This window comes from Trachinotus anak, unplaced genomic scaffold (assembly GCF_046630095.1).
Source record: "Trachinotus anak isolate AG129_WGS33_773 ecotype Australia unplaced genomic scaffold, CSIRO_AGI_Tana_v1 ptg000019l, whole genome shotgun sequence".
In the NCBI taxonomy this organism is placed as follows: domain Eukaryota; kingdom Metazoa; phylum Chordata; class Actinopteri; order Carangiformes; family Carangidae; genus Trachinotus; species Trachinotus anak.
In genome coordinates this window covers 18289966-18307606 of record NW_027273870.1, presented here as the reverse complement: position 1 = coordinate 18307606, position 17641 = coordinate 18289966, and the positions used below count along the sequence as shown (strand labels likewise).

Sequence of the window (17641 nt, the reverse complement as noted above, 5' to 3'; positions counted from 1 at the left end):
ATAGACTAGGCTGTGTGAAGTTGTCCTCCTCCATGATTTAGAAACACAATGAATATTCTTAAGCCACTAGAAGCTAAAAACTATTAAATTTAATGTAACTTTTATGTGTTTAATAGACATAATGGTATCATGCCATAGTACTGCAGCAGTACAGATGCAATAAAACTGTTGTGGTGGCAGAATGAGGAGGCAGCAGAGTGAAGGCGTGCTCTGCTCTAGACAGTGTTATCAAACAGACTCTGCTATTACACAGAAAGTGGATTTGACCACTGGTCATTTAGTAAAGCTGAAGACTAGACACCTGTGCCGTACCTACTCATTGTGTAACGTCACATCCATCGACTGTGATTGGCTCTCAGGTGAGTGGGAGCCCTATAAAAGCCAAAGTAACCGTGTGGAAGACACGACAGGCATCATCACCAGCATTCATCAACCTCTCCATTGGTGTTTTCTGTTTTCTTTTCATTTTTTGCAGAAGGTGAGTTGAACTTCAGTCCATGGATGCTCTTCTAACAGGAGGCAACCTTCTAGTGTGACTTTGACTTGATTTCTAAGATTTGTAATGATGAATTTCATGTCTGTAGGACTTGGACATTCTGCAAAAATGAAACTGGCTATCCTCTGCCTCTGTCTGGCTAGTACAGCCTCAGCTGCACCAGTAAGTTAAAAAAAAATTCAGTGGGAACTATATTCTCTTATTTGAGGCAAAGTTCTGCTTGATTTGACTGTTATCTAAATTTAATTATCTAACTGTCTTTCTTTTATTTTCAGTCGCCCTTTCATTACCTGACTCATTACACAGGATCCAGACAACAGGTACCACCCTCACAGGTAACAGGCTGTTGTTTTTACTATGCAAAAATGAATAACACTTCATGATAACAGATGTGAGGCAGCGCAGAAATATTTGAGTGGATTCAACTGACTTCTCACCACGTTGATGATTTTCCATCCATTCAGGTGAAAACTCCCTTTGCAGCTGGTCAGCCTCTCCCACAAACTGAAATCCCTGCTGCTTACAGTGTGGAACTAGTACGTCACACTCTTTCTTACTCCATATGCAGGCTGCATTTTCACTTATAGTTTTTATGAACAGTGCCCCTGTTGTGATTATGAATTATACTCACAGTACGCTCATATCTGTGTTTGTTTTTTGTAGCTTTATCCCCACAATTTTGGTGGATCCAACGCTGGCTTGGTAAGCAAATACACGTTTTTCAGAACCATATGCTCTTTAAAAAAAAATGTGGTAATACATCACATAACTGTTATCTACTTTTCACCGATTTTCTTAATCCTTTTCTCTATTACTGCAGCCCCGCCATGGTTTTCTGAAATACTCCATTCCTCAGCCACCTGGCAGACAAAGCGTGGAAATTGTAAGGTTTTTCTTCAGTTTTTTTCTTTTTTTTCATTCAGATTACCGACAATATTGAGACTGAAAACCCTTTCAGCTAATGCTTATAGGAGAATGTTGGCACAATAAATGCGTCGGAACAATGATTTAAAAATATTTTTGTGCTCTCGTGTTGTTACATTTGCAGTACTACCCATATGACTTCTCTCAGCAAAAGGTAAACATTTTAAACTGCATTAAATATACAGAATGTTAATGTGAAATGACTTCTATTCCATTTGATATGGTACAGTGGTAAATGAGTGTATTTAATTGTGTATGTGTGTATTTGTTTCAGATAATAACAAGCATTGCACCAGTTTCAAACATCCCACAGGTGAAAAATATGAGACATTATCTAGTCAAAATGTCCGTTATGCATTTTACTGTTTTTTATTTCTTTGTGAAAGCATGTTTTTTTTCACCACCGCAATTTGATTTTTGGGTTTTTTTTTTCACAGGTCTTCCAGATGGATTATCCTCCTCCTCCTCCTATTCCTCATATTCCCCAGCAAACCCTAAATGTGAGAAAAAGAAAAAATCGAAAATATTATCTCAGTGTGCTTTGAAGATATTCAGTTGATTGGATATGAGTCTTTCTTCACAAGTGTTTTTTCTTTCTTTTTTTGTTCATTTTTCAGTTCCCATCATTTGATGCCAATCCGGTCCCATCCCAGGATCCCCTGCAGCCTCTCCAGCAGGACCAGCCCACACAGATAAACCAGGTAATTATAAATCTATGTATCACAAAAATTTTATGAGACTTGTACTGCAAATGAATGCACATATTGAAAGTGACATATGAGCAAATGTCAAATGTAGGGAGTTTGTTAAATGAAGAATATTTGCTTCATTATTCTCTGCAGATGCCAGCGAAGGTGTGAAGTGGAAGAGAGGCATGAAAATGAGACGAGACTGTTCATTCAGACACCTGCAGTGGGACAACTGACCTTAAATGATTAGGACTGAATATCTGTTACATAGGTTCTCACTGAAGTTAAAATAAAATGCTACATAACCACTACTAAGAATAGTGTTGCACTAGTAATCTACATTACAACATGGTCATTTGTTCAGAATGAAACACATTTCTGAGGAATTACCTGCCTCACTTTGTAGTTGTCATAGATTAACAATAACCTGTTGTAGATTTATAAAACCCTTCAGCAGCCATTATCTGTCAACTACTAAGTACAAAATTAGTTTTCAACTGTATTGTGGAAATGGAGCAGTTTGTAATGCTGCATTTTCACAGAATCTAACAATTAGGTTGCATATGTTAATTTCTTTAATCCTTTAAATGTCACTTTCTTTTGAGAAATAAAGTTGACCTTTTCAAGCAATGATTTATTCTCGCTGTTTATTTACAGAGTTTTAGCTTTGTTGCATATTATTTGTATACCTCAGCCTGTGATGAAAACATACCTGCAGTGATATTATATTGCATTATAATGAGGTCAGAAGACTTGAGAGAGACAAAGACAGAATGGACAAATTTGTCAAGCACAGGCCAAGTATCTTACCCATAATACAATCCAAAATCATCTTCCCTGCTTTTTAAATATGTGTATCTTTTAAAAACCAATGCCTCCACTTTATAGTTCAAGCTCTCCAATAATGAAATCTCAAGTCTAACTCATAAAATGGATGTCATCATCAACTGTACAGTAAAACTGGTAGAATGCACCTTTAAAATACCCAAAGTCTCCTTTACTTTTAATCCCTAAATCTATACATTCTTACTAATGTTTTTTAAAGCATATGTCTTTTATATTGCTTTTTCACGTAATATTCAACAGGCTGTTGTTTCCATTCCATAAAAAAAAACAACAACAAAAAAATGTGGAGAAACTTGCTAATTGTACGTTCTTCTCCTTTATAGTGATATCTCAAAAAGTTCTACAACCAGAACATCCACGCAGGTAGTCCATCTCTAACCTTGGATGCAAGCCAAAGGAACATCCCAATGTATATAATATGCAGTTAAAATTCAGGACTGGTCATGGTTAAAACAAACAATGACGACTATTGATTTCACATAATAACAAACAGAAGTCTCTTGTGTGAACATCCTGTGTTTTGTGGACCGATCCTTACGCCCCAGCCTACACCTAATGTGGACTTTGTTCATTTTGTCACCTGACTTCCTCCTTCGCTCCTGTCATCATTACTACGGCCACTGGAATAAGTTGCCTTTATGAAGCTCCAAAATGCAGGGCATTAGTGTGGGCCCTGCATTTCTGATCTACAGTACCGCGAAAGGTTCTAACTAAAAGTAAAGTCAGGATGTTTTCAAAAATATTCATAAATTATTCATAAATAACTTAATACAAAGTGCAGTTAACAGATAAAAACTAAATCAAATCTATACATGGTGTGACCACCCTTTGTCTTTAAAACAGCACTAGATAGCTTTTTAAATTACTTGGCAGCTTGACTCCATGAGTTCTGTGGCTATGTTAGATCCAAACTGTCCTGCTGCAGAATAAACGTGGGACCAATCAGATGCCTCCCTGATGGTATCGCTTGATAGATACAAATCTAAACATCAACAGTGCTTCACTGTATGTAGTCAGAAATTCAACACTGTAACATAAACAGTCACTTTCCTTACATTAAAAGTGGCACTGTTCAGCAGGTGTTATTATGTAAATGCAACAACTGAACAAATATTCTGCTCATGTGATCTGCACCTCCCTCCTCGTTCAGCCACTGAGCTGCTGAGGCCAACTCAACAGATGCAGCACTAATTGTAGGAAAGGTCAGCGTCTAATTAAAAAGCTGGATGGTGTTTCCAGGCACAAGTTCCAGAGCGGGTAAGGATCAGTCTGCACAACTTCCACCTGTTTGAAGAAGTTTGTTTTATGTGTTTCATTCACATTGTGTAAGTTGGAGAAATTGCTGAAGCAGGGCGTATCCTCCTGCATGTTCATACAGCGACTCTGCTGCCTCTGTCTCTCAGACCAGCCTGCTCTAGGACATTCACTGTGTGCAGGTAGTTTAAATGGCTAAATTTTATTAATCTAACCTCTATCCTGTTGTCATAGTTTTATCTGTGTCGCTGCTCATTTAGTTTGTACATGTGTGTGAACAATACCGTTAAAGGCTTATATAACTGATTTTTTTTTTTTAATCGCAAAGTAGGGATTCAACCTGCTTTGGAGACTTGGACCCCCTACACAGAGATCATTTTGTAGATGGTGTTATTGAGAAAACCTTAAAAACAGAAATGAAATGATTTTTCATGCCACCCCTACTTTCACTCTTGCAGATGTTGAGAAGGAAAGGAGTAGAGCTGATGGGGGTGACATGAAGCAAGCGGCTCCCTGCTATCAGACAGTAGGGCGGGCAGACAAAACAACCACAGCCTGCTTTAAATGTCAAATAGCTAAAACAAGACATCCATCGAGAGGTGGCTGCAGCGATCCGAGACCAGTATCCTCCCTTGCACAAGATATATTTAAAGAGTTGACAGCCACTCCATTTATCCTGCCACCTGCCAAACCCTACGCCCTGATTAACCAACCCACCCATCGAGGAACAATTATACAAGAATCATATTTGGTCATACTTCCAGAATTTGAAGTAACTTGAGGTATAGGGGTGTGAATGTGTGAATAGCCCTTCAAGGTCAACAAAATCAAAAATAATCTAATCTTGCCTATACTTCTGATTAGAGGGAACCAGATCCACAGTAAATCCATTCAAATTATTTGCATTAACTGAATCAAAAGAAAGACCGGATTTTTGGGTGGTTGATAGTATTTTTGGTGTCAAATAAGATGGTCATTAATTTTTACACATTTGGCTGTAAGACTATGGCAAAGTTTACGGCAATGGTGGTGAAAACAACAACTCCCATGATCCCACACGATTTCACAACATCACCCACGCAGTCTTTTGTCATTCTTTGATTAAGAGACTCCTAGCAGCAGGGACTTATTGTGTGTTCAAAATAAGGTAAACAGACTAAATGAAAGTCCTTTTCTTGGTTGCAGGATTTTATCAGAAAATAGAATAGTAGAGTGTCATCAGCATGACAGTAAAAAATGTTTATAAACAGTGTGTTCAGGAAAAATGTTCAGTATACAGGTGGAAACTGACAACAATAGAGGACCTCTGATTGACCCCTGTGGAACACCACAGGACAGGGGCAAGGGAAGAAGAGGAACTACAGAAAGAATATCACAGAAAAACTTACCATTATTGTTTGAAAGGTATCAGGACAATGGCTCAGGTGTTCTGTGATATAAGCCTTAAATATCAGAGCTCAAAATATGCGATACAGGTACAGAACATGTATCTTACATGATACATGAGTTACAAAACATCATAAATCCGTCACACTGTGAACATAAGTTGCCACATTGGTAACTAACTGTCTTAGAAAAATAAATACCACAAAGGGAAAATATCTTCCTGATCCTCACTCCCCTGGGGACAAAGGCCTGTCACGACATGACTTAATATTTATCTTTTCAAAGACACTTAAAATACATTGGCGCCATCCTCTCACGCTATGACTGTCTCCCCTTCAGAAGTTTTCTTTCCTGGATCTTCAAGATCACACAACTTCATAACTTTTATCACCCACAGATGAGGACATGTTGACAGCACGTTTAAAAGCCTTAATTTGACTTTTCTCAACCTCAGTATGATGGCCTGTACTCTACATAGTACTTGTATGAAGTTATGGAGGCACCCACAAAACGTCTGCAGGTTTGCGGGTCATATATAAACATATAGGAAATGTTTTACAACTTATTATCCTACATTAAGGTAACTACGTGTGTCAACGACCAGCACATGACTTACTGCACCATACTTGTGCCTCATATAGCACTAGTTAGTAGTAGTACAATACCAACTTCAATTTGTCCTAGTAGTAGTTACTGCAAAATTTGTTTTCACAAAAATAATACATTTATGTGAAATAATACATTTCTTTGACGTAATTTTTCATATACTAAAGCAATGTCAAAGGGTAAGATTCAGGTCTTTAAAAATGTTGACCTCAATAGTTACTGCATGTTGCCTTTGTTCAGGAGCATAACCCTTTTACAACCTATTTTAGCCTTTAAAGATCACTGTTTTTGCAAACTGACTTTTCCAGAATCCAGAAATCACCTGACTGACATTTATACTAACCAGGGCAGGTGCTTCAAATCTCAGGGCCATTAACCTGAAGGACATAGAAATGCTGTAGAGTTCTTAGAGAGGTCAGTCAGCAGGCATGCAACAAAAACATGCTCACATCAAAATGTAATGTAATTTAAGAAATACAATAATCAAAATAATTTGTGCTTTAATACAAATTAGACATTGAATTCATAAATACATATCAACTGTATTTGTACGTATACTGTACAATCTTTCAATTTTTAGGGAAACAGGCTTGGGAGTTTTTGCCCATTTGGATCACAGGACTGCAGGCAAGGCAGACGTTGTGAGGGGAGTGAATGAACAACACTTTCCCCTCCTTCATCCACAGCTGAGGTGGCCCTCCATCTCTCCCCAGGGGGTACACTGCAACTGGCCCCTGCCCCAGGTGTGTGTTCTCAGTGCTCTGAATGTGTGGTTGTGTGTTCACCCTGGGTTCTTCTTCTTACAAGCTCCACACTGCTTATGTTTACATCTACACCCTTTAATTCACTAAAGAGGTGAACTGGTATGATATTAATACTGTATTTCTGATGTAGGCCTATTTTATTACTGGAAGTCAGCAGACTGTTTGCTTTGCTTAAACAAAGCACAGTTCTTTAAGTTGTCAATAGGTAGGCACTCCTGTTGTTACAGAAAATATTCTTGTTATAACCTCTCCACTGCTCTTTTTTCAAGGTAGCGAGCAAAGAAACAATATGTGCCAATCAACAGTAAATGTTCTGCCAGACTAATGAATAGATTGTTAGGTAACTCATTATCTCAGCAGGTTTGGCAAGAATGTAAAAAAATACAGTTTAGCAGATTATAGAGTAAGTCATTCATTATCTGATTTGGAACCACAAAAAATAAACGTAAGAAACCTACAATGTTCCAAATCACTGTGATGTGCAACCACAGCAGCTAAAACAAACAAGGATCAGTGCAAACTCAGACACCATGAAAGAGGTACTTCCCATGGGTAATGTGTGTGTCTCTACTGTTAATGTCAGTGTTTATTTGATTGCAAATGGTGTTTGGGAAACTGGTGTTAAATGGGCCAAATGGTCTGGTATTCGAAACAAAATACGCAGCTGCGGAAGAAGTTTTCTCCAGTGCAAGTAAAAGTTCTTACCTTAAATTTGTTCTTAAAAGTACAGAAGTATGATCATCACTCAAAGTATCAAAAGTCAAAGTACTTATTCTGCAAAAAAAAAAATCCTGTTGCTGATTTTTTTTTTTTAGGCTATAACTCTATTAAATTGTTATTACTGATCTAGTCGCAATTGGATAGTGTAGTCTTGGGGGGCCCAACTAAGAGGTTTTTGACTTTTTTGTGTCTCACAGTCATTCAAATGAAACCATGTGAGAAGTTTAGACGGGTAAAGTCTCTTTGATGGAACTGCTAACAACCCAGAGGCATCTGAAATGTGATGAGGGGCCCCAAATACAAACGGCCTTTTTTCTAAAGGGCACAAGCAAAAACGTGTAGAGACCACTGGCTTAACGTGAATCGTATGGTTTTTATGTAAAATCTGATAAAAAATAAAGCATCTATGGCTGTGAAACAAATATGGCAGAAAGAAAAATATGACGTGAAAATACTCAGCACTACACTTCCACATCACTGCTCAATCATCATATGTCCTGTAAATGTTCAGCTGGTGTATGTGCGGTGTGAAAAAGCACTGTAGTATTTGTTGCATGATCTAACAATCTCTCAGTCATGATCAGTATTTTTATTCTAAGATTTGGAGGCCTAAATGCTTTTTATTACAGTACTGACTCACTTGACTTGACATAAAGACAAACTAAGTGGTTCCTTTTAGTCATTATCATTACATGCTTATGTCAGCTTCATGCTGTCTTGTGTGTGTTTTTTTTGAGTTTGGTTTTAGGGCAATAGAGACAGTGGCATGTGTGCTTAGTCTACTCGCAGTATATAATTAACTATAAGAGGGGCCTGAACTCTATATGCCTCTTTTTTTGAAGTGTAAGGAGATTTACTTCAAACACACGGCTCTGCGTGTTTTACTGGATGTGATTGGCTGTCACAGGAAGTTGCAGCATATAAATGGCACCCATGTTAGTGATGAAGTAGATCACTTTGCATCCCTGAGGAGACACATATTCATCTGCTCTCTGCACCAGGAAAAAAGGTGATGGATTTTCATACAAAATAAATTTTACACTGTTTCAGAAACATAGTCCTGCGTATATTATTATCTTTCATAGGTGATTAACTTCCTTTTCTTCTAGTAATTTTGTATTTAAAATTTCCTTCATTTAACATTATGTGTCATATATGTTTTTCTCTAGGAAGAGTCATGATGAAGCTGTTGGTGATCACGATGTGCCTACTGGTCACTACCTTGGCTGCCCCTGTAAGTCTTTCCCAATCTTATTTTTGTGTTAGTCTGCAAACTAATCCCTTTTTAAACATTTAAAAACTGCACTCGACATTATTGTTCTTTAGGGCCTTGCATAAAACTCTTCATATTTGCTCAGTTCCCTTTCTAAATTTGCAGGTTCCAGAGAGTGGAAGTAATGAGGTTGGAGAGCTCTTTTTTTTCATGTTTTTCTGTGAAGTTTTGTATCTGTCTGCCACAGCATGTCATACCATGTTTTTGTCATGTCATCAAATGTACAGTCTGATAGATGTCTGACAGAGAGAGAGGATAATTGGCTTAATTGCAGAGCATGTCTGGAGATGTCTGGTATTTCTTCAGCAGGTTGCGGCACATGCTAATGAGGCCCTGAGGTGGATGGAGATGTACAGGCTGTACCAGCAGCAGGTAGTGGGGGTTCAATGTAGTTACCCAAAAGAAAGAGAAAGAAATATAAAAAGATTTGTAAATCACCTCATGAATTCAGACAGTTTGGCCTAAATCATAATCATTCATCTGTACTTTTTCAGGGGGTAGTTGGAAACCCCTTCCTTCCTGCTGCTGATACTCCTGTAAGTTTATTCATACTGTATATTGTTATACTATTATGACATTAGAAACTTTGTGTGTTACCTATTCATGAATTGTTCATTTCCACAGGCTGATCCAGCTGTGGCAGCAGCGGTAAGCACACACGCACTACACACAAGCACAGCACCACAACATCCAATGTGACACAGTTCATTGTGAGTTAAAAGTGTTTTATTTATGCAGGTGGATGCCGCGCCAGCACAGCCAGCTGACGTTCCCCCTCCAGCTCCTGTGGCTGTTGGAGATGCATCAGAGGAGGAGGCAGAGGTGAGCAGACATCATCACGTTAAACTGAACAGAGGGAGAGAGCAGTTTGAAATGTACACAAATGGCACTATAGTTACTCCCACTGAATGTGGGAAAAAAGCACACATTGGTTATGATTTGCTATGTGTGCATGAACAACAGAACAGCAAAACACCTCCATTAGATTTACACTGAGTAGATAGAACATGGGTGGAGGCTACCTGTGGACATTGTAAAAACAGCATACATGCAGCAAAGTATCATTTACAAACAGTTCAAACACAGACCTGCAGTATGTTTCTTTCCCTCCAGACAAATTCAGGACAACAGACAGAACTCCAGTGGTGTAAAAAAAATACCAGGACCCTGAAACTGAAGCAGGAATTCAGCCATAATTCATTTTATTATTCATATTTGTGATCCTTTTCCTGTTGATCACATGATGTGTCCTTTAAAAAGCTTTAAGAGAGCTGCTTCACATACAGTGACACCAGCATTATTTGAAAAACCAAAATCAGCAAAGTGATCGAAACATGAGATGGATCTGCTGCAGTTTTTCAACACTGGAGTGTTTGCTTTTTTCCAGAATTTGCTGTGGAGAAACAAACACGGCATTTTCATGTTCTTTGCAGTGGTTTTAAGGTTGTACTCCAGTGATTGAGCACTGCACTTTCACAAAAAGGGGAGACACAGTAGAGATGGATTTTTAGAAATGTTTGAATTTGAGTCCAGGTGATCCTTAGCTTTACTTCCTAGCATGGGTCAAGCTCCAATAATACTGGATCTTACACAGTGGGATTTTTCATTAGACCCTCTCTGCCTTGTTAATGTTCATGCCTTCTAAACTGCACACCACTTTTTTAGACAGGCTTTCTGTTTAATAATGTATAATCTCTACAAAAACAAACTTAGAAGTGTCACTTGAGTAATTTTCTCACACTTAACAAAGCTCCTCTGGAGCCACAAAAGACATTATAGAACTGTTCACAGGCTCTGTAGTACTTCCCCCATGAATATTAATCTGACCTTTTTTTTCAGTAGGAAAAAAAAATATGTGGACTGTCTCTAGCTATGTCAACTTTAAGTCAGTTCCTTTCTATTTACCATACACAGGATGGGGATCCTGCTCCCAAAGCTGCTGCTCCTGCTGCCCCCCTGAACTCTGATGAGGTAGAGGAGGCTGAGGAGGTGGAGGCCGCCGAGGCTGAGCCAGCTGTGGTTGAAGCAGCACCAGCAGAGCCGGCAGCAGACCCCACAGCTGCTGTTGAGCCAGCTGTGGTTGACGTCCCTGTAGATGCTGCACCAGTTGATGCTGTGGCTGTTGATGCTGCTACAGTGGATGTGCCTCCTGCGGACGCAGCTCCTGTTGACGTTGCCCCGGAGGCCCCTGAGGTGGCTGTTGATGTGACCGCTCCTGCCGCAGCCGATGTCCCTGCTGCTGCTGATGTTGGTGCCGCTGATGCCGCCACTGCCCCACTGGCAGCTGAGGCTGACACAACTGCAGTGGAAGCAGATCCTGCTGCAGTGTAGTTCTCTTCTTGTTACCAGCCTAAGTGCTCCTTTATTAGTAATTAAAACCTCAGTGGGTGCTGTAGGTGAACCAACAAAGGATGAAAAAACGGAGGCATGCTGAAAAAAGACTGGGGATAAAATGTGTAAAATGTGAAAACAAAGAGAAATCTGTAAAGCTCTTTATAAAGCCATGCAAGTAAAGTGTATTTAGACAATTAAAGCTTCTCTCCGATTGTTTCCCTGTCTTTGGTCAAAATATTTTTTGCAAAACAGTACTTGAAATTCAGTAGTGATTGATAAGTCACTGAATTCACATGTTCCTGACATGACTACTATGACACTGATATTCTCAGTTTGAATCTGGCCAGAAACCCCTGTCTCTTCCTATTCCTGTCTCTCTAGACTGTCACAGCAGACATTTGTGGGTATCATATATTATATAACACTGAAACTGAAGCAGCTAAATGCAGTTCAACCATCAACTCATTTTATTATTTACACCAGTGCTTCAAAAAGGCTGCTCTCATCAGCACAAACACACACACACACACACACACACACACAATACTGCATACACTTGTCCCAAAATAATGCGGTGTGAAATAAAATGGCTTGAGATGTTCTTCAGAACAAAACTGCAAACACCACATCTACCAACAGGGAGAGCCACAGACGCACAGGGTATCCATTGCAGCCCCAGGGAGGAGGATCTCCTGCTACTAGGACACAACAACACTGACAGAGGGTCAGATTTAATCTCACGCTCACGATTCTAATTCATATAAAAGGAACCGTATCCACCTGATCTGAAATCTGTAATACCCGGCACGATGTAATAGGATCAGCGCTGGATATGGCTGAGAGTGCTGACTGAGCAGGAGATGCGCGAGTGAAAGCGGACTAAATCCTCCACTGTTCCGTAACTGGTCAGGAAAATTACAGCTTGTTACAGATAAAGAATAAAAAAGAAGTGTCAACATAAAATGGTTTTCAGTGTGGTGGATCCTCACTAACAAAGTAACTGAGGGTTGTCCAGACTTCACTTGAACGTTCCTTATCTCCCACTGCAGTGGACCAATAAGGGGGATGAGTGACTTTGCCTCTCCTCTCCTCAGCCAACTCTAATCCACAAATCCTTATCAGGGTCACTGAGACTCTACGACACAGTTAGTTAGACTTCAATGCTTATAGGTGTCTAACAACGTTTTAATATTATTTTTATTAGCATCTGATGATTGATACAATAAATCTGCTACTGCTGTGAGTGGGCAGTTTCCACACCTTAAAAAAAAAAAACACACAAGGATAAACGAAATATGGACTTCACATTACACTGACAAGTGGAAAAGGTAAGTTATAACAAACTATTTTGCATTATTTCAAATGTGTGACCAAGGAGAATATTACTGTAGCTGTGATGTGGATAAAAGTCTAGGACCTGATGCTAATTGCAGGACACATTGAGTGATAGTAACGTTGCTAATTTTATTTTCTGTTTTGTGTGTCAGCAGAGGTGAAAAAGGCTGTTTTTCCCTTTTACTCTCTTCAGGAAGGAGATTTTTTTGGTTTCATCACAACTGTATGAGGAGTTTGAGAAAACAACACATTTTGGAGAATGCATTTGCGGTTTAGCAACTGGAAAATTTTGGCGCTTGTGTTACCCACTCTTAAACTTTTCTTTCTGACATTGTATCAAAACAGTTGAGAAAAACTGTAAGACATGTATCCAAGGCTAATCTAAATCTTTTTGTCTAAAAAATTTCAGAAATATTGATCAATGATGTCTTCTTCAAATGTCTTGTTTTGTCAGGCCAACAATCCAAAACTACAAAGATATTCAGTTTTCTATCATTGGGGACAAAGAAATCCAGCAAATATTCACATTGTTGATGCTGGTAGCAGTTAGTTTTTGCTTTAAAAATTGCCAATAGTTGACAGTTAATCTTTCCTAATCAAGTAATGTACATGGAGAGTTTCAGCTCTACACATCTCTGTATGCAAGAGTATTTGACCTTTAGTCATGACCAAAGCTGTCATCCTTACACAAAACCTCCCCTTATGAATTCTCTTTGCAGGCTAAACTGCAGATCTGTTGCCATGACTTCTTCAGCCACTCTTCCCCGCCACACCACACAACAAATTGCCACAGACAGTGATGAGCACAGCAAGGATGACATGTGAGCAAACCTTCAAAAAAACGGGTCACACTAATTCAAACAGAGGGCTTACAATACATTAATGAGAAATAACAAAGTAAGGCTTGTCAGTTAATTAACTTTCTGTGTAATGTGCTGTGTTTGTTCTAGACCTGCACCCCGATCAAATCCTCATCGTCTGCTCAATATGAATAACAGTAACAACAATGAAGAGTAAGTACAATTATAGAGTCAGAAAGTGATAAGTGAAGCTGACGCGTCAGTGAAGCTTATGAAATGTATTAATTAATCCCTTTACATGGAGAAAAAGAAGAAAGAAGAAGAAGAAAGAGTAATTATGTTGTATTATGAAGCTTTTAGTAAATGTTGCTGAAAAAAAATTGATGCAGTTATCTCGAATGCATTGATTCACATTACAGAAAGGAGAAGGCGGAGAAGGAAAAGGAAAAAGAGAAAGAAAAGGAGAAAGCGAAAGAAAAAGAAAAGGAGAAAGAGAAAGAAAAAGAAAAGGACAAAGATAAGTAAGTACATAATATAGAGCAACTTCCATTAGACAGGTTTTCAAATAATCTATGCTTTCAAGTATTAAACTTACACTGTCTTATGCTCTTTTCATAGGCCCAAAGAATTGTTTGTGATTAATCCTGCTGGGAATTTGTATTACAACTGGCTGTTTGTCATCACACTACCAGTCATGTACAACTGGACGATGATCATAGCCAGGTGACATATAAAAGGCAACATTTCAATTTGCCCGTGGTTGAAATGTTTGTGTGATTCCATTCATCTTCAGTAAGTGTCGATCTATGCTCGTCCATATGAAGCTGTTACAAATCATTGCAATTTCAGCAGTGGGTTGGCTATGTGCAAGGAAACTTGTTCTTTCAAATTCTTTGATTTAATTTGAATACACTCCAACAATGAATGCTACAGTTTGTATTAGCTGAGGCTACTGATATTGCTGCAGTAGTAGCACAACAGGACATGCGGAGAAAGTTCCGAACAATATTTATTTACAAATCACACTGCTGGTGGCCTTCTTCTTGTGTAAACAGGGCTTGCTTTGAGGAGCTGCAGCATAACTATATCATTTACTGGATGATTTTGGACTACGCCTCAGATGTAATCTATCTGGCTGATATGCTCGTCAGGACCAGAACAGGTAAAAAACTGACACAGGCTAAGCATTTCAAACTACAGAGAGCCCTTTAAAATCTGTGAAAGGACATATTCACATTTGTACAAGTTTCACAAGTTTTTCAAGTAGGTTACACTAATGAAACTATGGGCTGCTGTACTTGTCCTCCCTGTTAATACAGTGCAGAGAAAGAGGCTAATATGACTAAAGACTCAGATCGACAAAAAACAAAGACAATGCTAGACCAATCTCTACAAATTAATCCAAAGTGTGAACAAATATTAAAAAAAAAAAAAAAAAAAAATAGCATGGATGCTGCCACTCCTTATGAGATGCCTAAATCATCACTGATGCAGCCATCTGTTTGTAAAAGTTCTCTAATAATTTCAATATGAAGGGTGATTATCTGTAAGCAACCAGAGGTTGATTATAACTGTTACATTCTCAAAACTGTGTCTATAATGTGCCTATGAATTTGTACTTCTTAAAACACAGCTTACCTCGAGCAAGGACTGCTAGTGAAAGATGAGAAGCTGCTACGGGAACGCTACATCAGCAGTTTCCAGTTTCGTCTTGATTTTCTCTCCATGCTGCCCACTGACGTCTTCTATTTTGTCCTCGGCCTTGACTACCCAGAGATCCGCATCAACAAGCTGCTGAGAATCAGCCGCATGATGGAGTTCTTCACAAAGACAGAGACTAAAACCAACTACCCCAACATCTTCCGCATCGGTAACTTGATCATGTACATCCTCATTATTATCCACTGGAATGCCTGCTTCTACTTCTCCTTCTCTAAGTGGATTGGTTTTGGGGCTGATGATTGGGTTTACCCGGCTTTGGATGATCCCGAGGAACCTGACTTTGGGTTGCCCATGAGGAAGTATTCATTCAGCCTCTACTGGTCGACACTGACCCTGACCACCATCGGAGAAACACCACCACCAGCCCTGGACTCAGAGTTTCTCTTCCATGTGGTCGACTTCTTAGTTGGAGTCTTGATCTTTGCCACAATTGTAGGAAACATTGCCACCATGATCTCCAACATGAATGCTGCCCAAGCCCAGTTTCAGGCCCGAATTGACAACATCAAGCAGTACATGCATGTAGGTGGCCGTCCTCTTTCCATTTAAAAGAACTGGAATAACAATTAGCTAATCATCTGTTGATTGTGTTTTTAATGTTCTTGCTTTCTTTTCATTAATAGGTTCGAAAAGTCAGCAAGGAACTTGAGGTGCGAGTCATCAAGTGGTTTGACTATCTTTGGAATAATGGCAAGGCGCAGGATGAAAGAGAGGTGCTGAGGTATCTTCCAGACAAGCTAAAGGCTGAAATCGCCATCCAGGTGCACATGGACACTCTAAAAAAAGTTCGTATTTTTGCAGACTGTGAGGCAGGCCTGCTGATCGAGCTGGTGCTCAAGCTCCAGCCTCAAGTCTTCAGTCCTGGAGACTACATCTGCAAGAAGGGTGACATTGGCCGTGAGATGTATATTATCAAAGATGGAAAACTTGCAGTTGTTGCTGATGATGGTGTCACACAGTTTGTTGTGCTGGGAAGTGGCAGCTACTTTGGTGAGATCAGTATTCTTAATATTAAAGGTAGCAAAGCAGGAAACAGGCGGACAGCCAACATCCGCAGCATTGGATATTCAGACCTCTTCTGCCTGTCCAAGGATGACCTGATGGAATCACTGACAGAGTACCCGGATGCTAAAATGATGCTAGAGGATAAAGGCCGGGAGATCCTGATGAGAGATGGTCTGCTAGAGTTGGACCCAAGTAAAATCTTGCCTGAGGCACAGGAGCTGGAGGAGAAGGTCAACAGATTGTACAATACAATGGATCTGATGCAGGGCAAGCTGAAGAAGATTCTCGGAAATTACAAGAACGCTGACAAGACTCTGAGACACCGCATCACAGATCTGGAGCGCTTGACAGGAGAGGAGGTAGAAGATGAGGATGAAGAGGAAGAAGAGGTGAAAAAAGAAGAGAAAGAAGTGGATGGGGAGACAAAGGAAGAGGAAAAGGTAGAAGAAGGGGAAGGAGATGGAGAGAAAAAGGAAGAGTAAGGGAAAGAGGAAGAGGAAAAAGAAGAGGAGAAAAAAGATGAGGAAGAGAAAAAATAATCCCATAGCTCCTGTAGAATAAATCAAGCACTTTTCTATGTAGCCACAATAGAATCTTTCCCACAAAGAAATCTTTCTTACTGGAGTTGCTTCTTAAATAACTCACTCATAATTAAAAACTGCAAAAGACAAAAAAACATCAACACTAGAGACGAACTGAAATACCTGCTGGAACTTGTCTTCAGTTTCAGGTATTGCCGTTGTATATAAATATATTGTAAAATTAAATACAATTTTCAGTGGACAAATATTGCCAATGACAATATTGACATTCAATTCAAATAAAGTATTGGCTTCAGTTGTCCTATTTATTGTGAATATCATGACTAAATATGCACGGTCATTATACTAAAAAACAGCTGGTCCCAGCCCTGCAGTAAACACTGCTGGCCACATGAGGATAGTAAATAGCAAGGATTTACAGGTACATACATGACATACAGTACCTCTGCAGCATGTGTTACAAGTCATACAATGTGGGAAGCTCTGGGACTGTAACACACCCTCCAAACTAGCTTACATCAATCAATGACTGATAAAACTGAAAATACTAATAATAATAATAATAATACAAAGCAGATTAAAGGGGGGCAATTTATTGTTATAGCACATTTCATACACAGAAACAGTTCAAAGTACTTTAGAAATTGCTTAATTAAAAAGTACAATAGGATTAAAAAACATTTACAACATCAAAGTGGGGATAAAATTATATATTATTATTATTATTATTATTATTATTATTATTGACAGCAGTCAACGGGTAGATCTTAGATTTGACCATGGTCAGATATTGATAGTCATTGTCAGCATTAATCATGTCATTATTAATCATGTCACAATAATGACATGATTAATGGGTTGGGATGTTTTGGTGCAAAATTCTATCTTCATACTTTGTACTCACCTATTTCATTTTTACATTTTCATGAGCTAATGGAAAACTTT

General features: G+C 39.0%; 3 protein-coding genes across 6 annotated transcripts; all 3 read left to right on the top strand.

Moving 5' to 3' along the window:
* The first annotated feature begins 347 nt into the window (after nt 1–347).
* scpp5 (secretory calcium-binding phosphoprotein 5) lies at nt 348–2739 on the top strand. Its single transcript, XM_071504509.1, has 11 exons — nt 348–478; nt 585–658; nt 772–831; nt 961–1032; nt 1160–1198; nt 1317–1379; nt 1545–1574; nt 1695–1733; nt 1858–1920; nt 2038–2121; nt 2263–2739. The coding sequence occupies exons 2-11, from the start codon at nt 605–607 to the stop codon at nt 2278–2280; spliced, it is 522 nt and encodes a 173-aa protein (XP_071360610.1). The 5' UTR covers nt 348–478; nt 585–604; the 3' UTR covers nt 2281–2739.
* Nucleotides 2740–8553: 5814 nt separating this feature from the next.
* enam (enamelin) lies at nt 8554–11508 on the top strand. 4 transcript variants are annotated; one of them, XM_071505173.1, is made up of 8 exons: nt 8554–8694; nt 8855–8919; nt 9064–9087; nt 9268–9330; nt 9453–9494; nt 9583–9606; nt 9697–9780; nt 10873–11508. In XM_071505173.1, the coding sequence occupies exons 2-8, from the start codon at nt 8863–8865 to the stop codon at nt 11287–11289; spliced, it is 711 nt and encodes a 236-aa protein (XP_071361274.1). In that variant the 5' UTR covers nt 8554–8694; nt 8855–8862; the 3' UTR covers nt 11290–11508. The 4 variants fall into 4 exon arrangements, with proteins under 4 accessions (XP_071361274.1, XP_071361273.1, XP_071361276.1 ...); XM_071505172.1 differs by having other exon boundaries at nt 9265–9330; XM_071505175.1 differs by lacking the exons at nt 9268–9330; nt 9453–9494.
* An 891-nt stretch (nt 11509–12399) lies between these two features.
* cnga1a (cyclic nucleotide gated channel subunit alpha 1a) lies at nt 12400–17000 on the top strand. Its single transcript, XM_071505171.1, has 8 exons — nt 12400–12620; nt 13347–13448; nt 13578–13640; nt 13847–13948; nt 14046–14150; nt 14483–14589; nt 15061–15671; nt 15773–17000. The coding sequence occupies exons 2-8, from the start codon at nt 13369–13371 to the stop codon at nt 16634–16636; spliced, it is 1932 nt and encodes a 643-aa protein (XP_071361272.1). The 5' UTR covers nt 12400–12620; nt 13347–13368; the 3' UTR covers nt 16637–17000.
* The last annotated feature ends 641 nt before the right edge of the window (nt 17001–17641 follow it).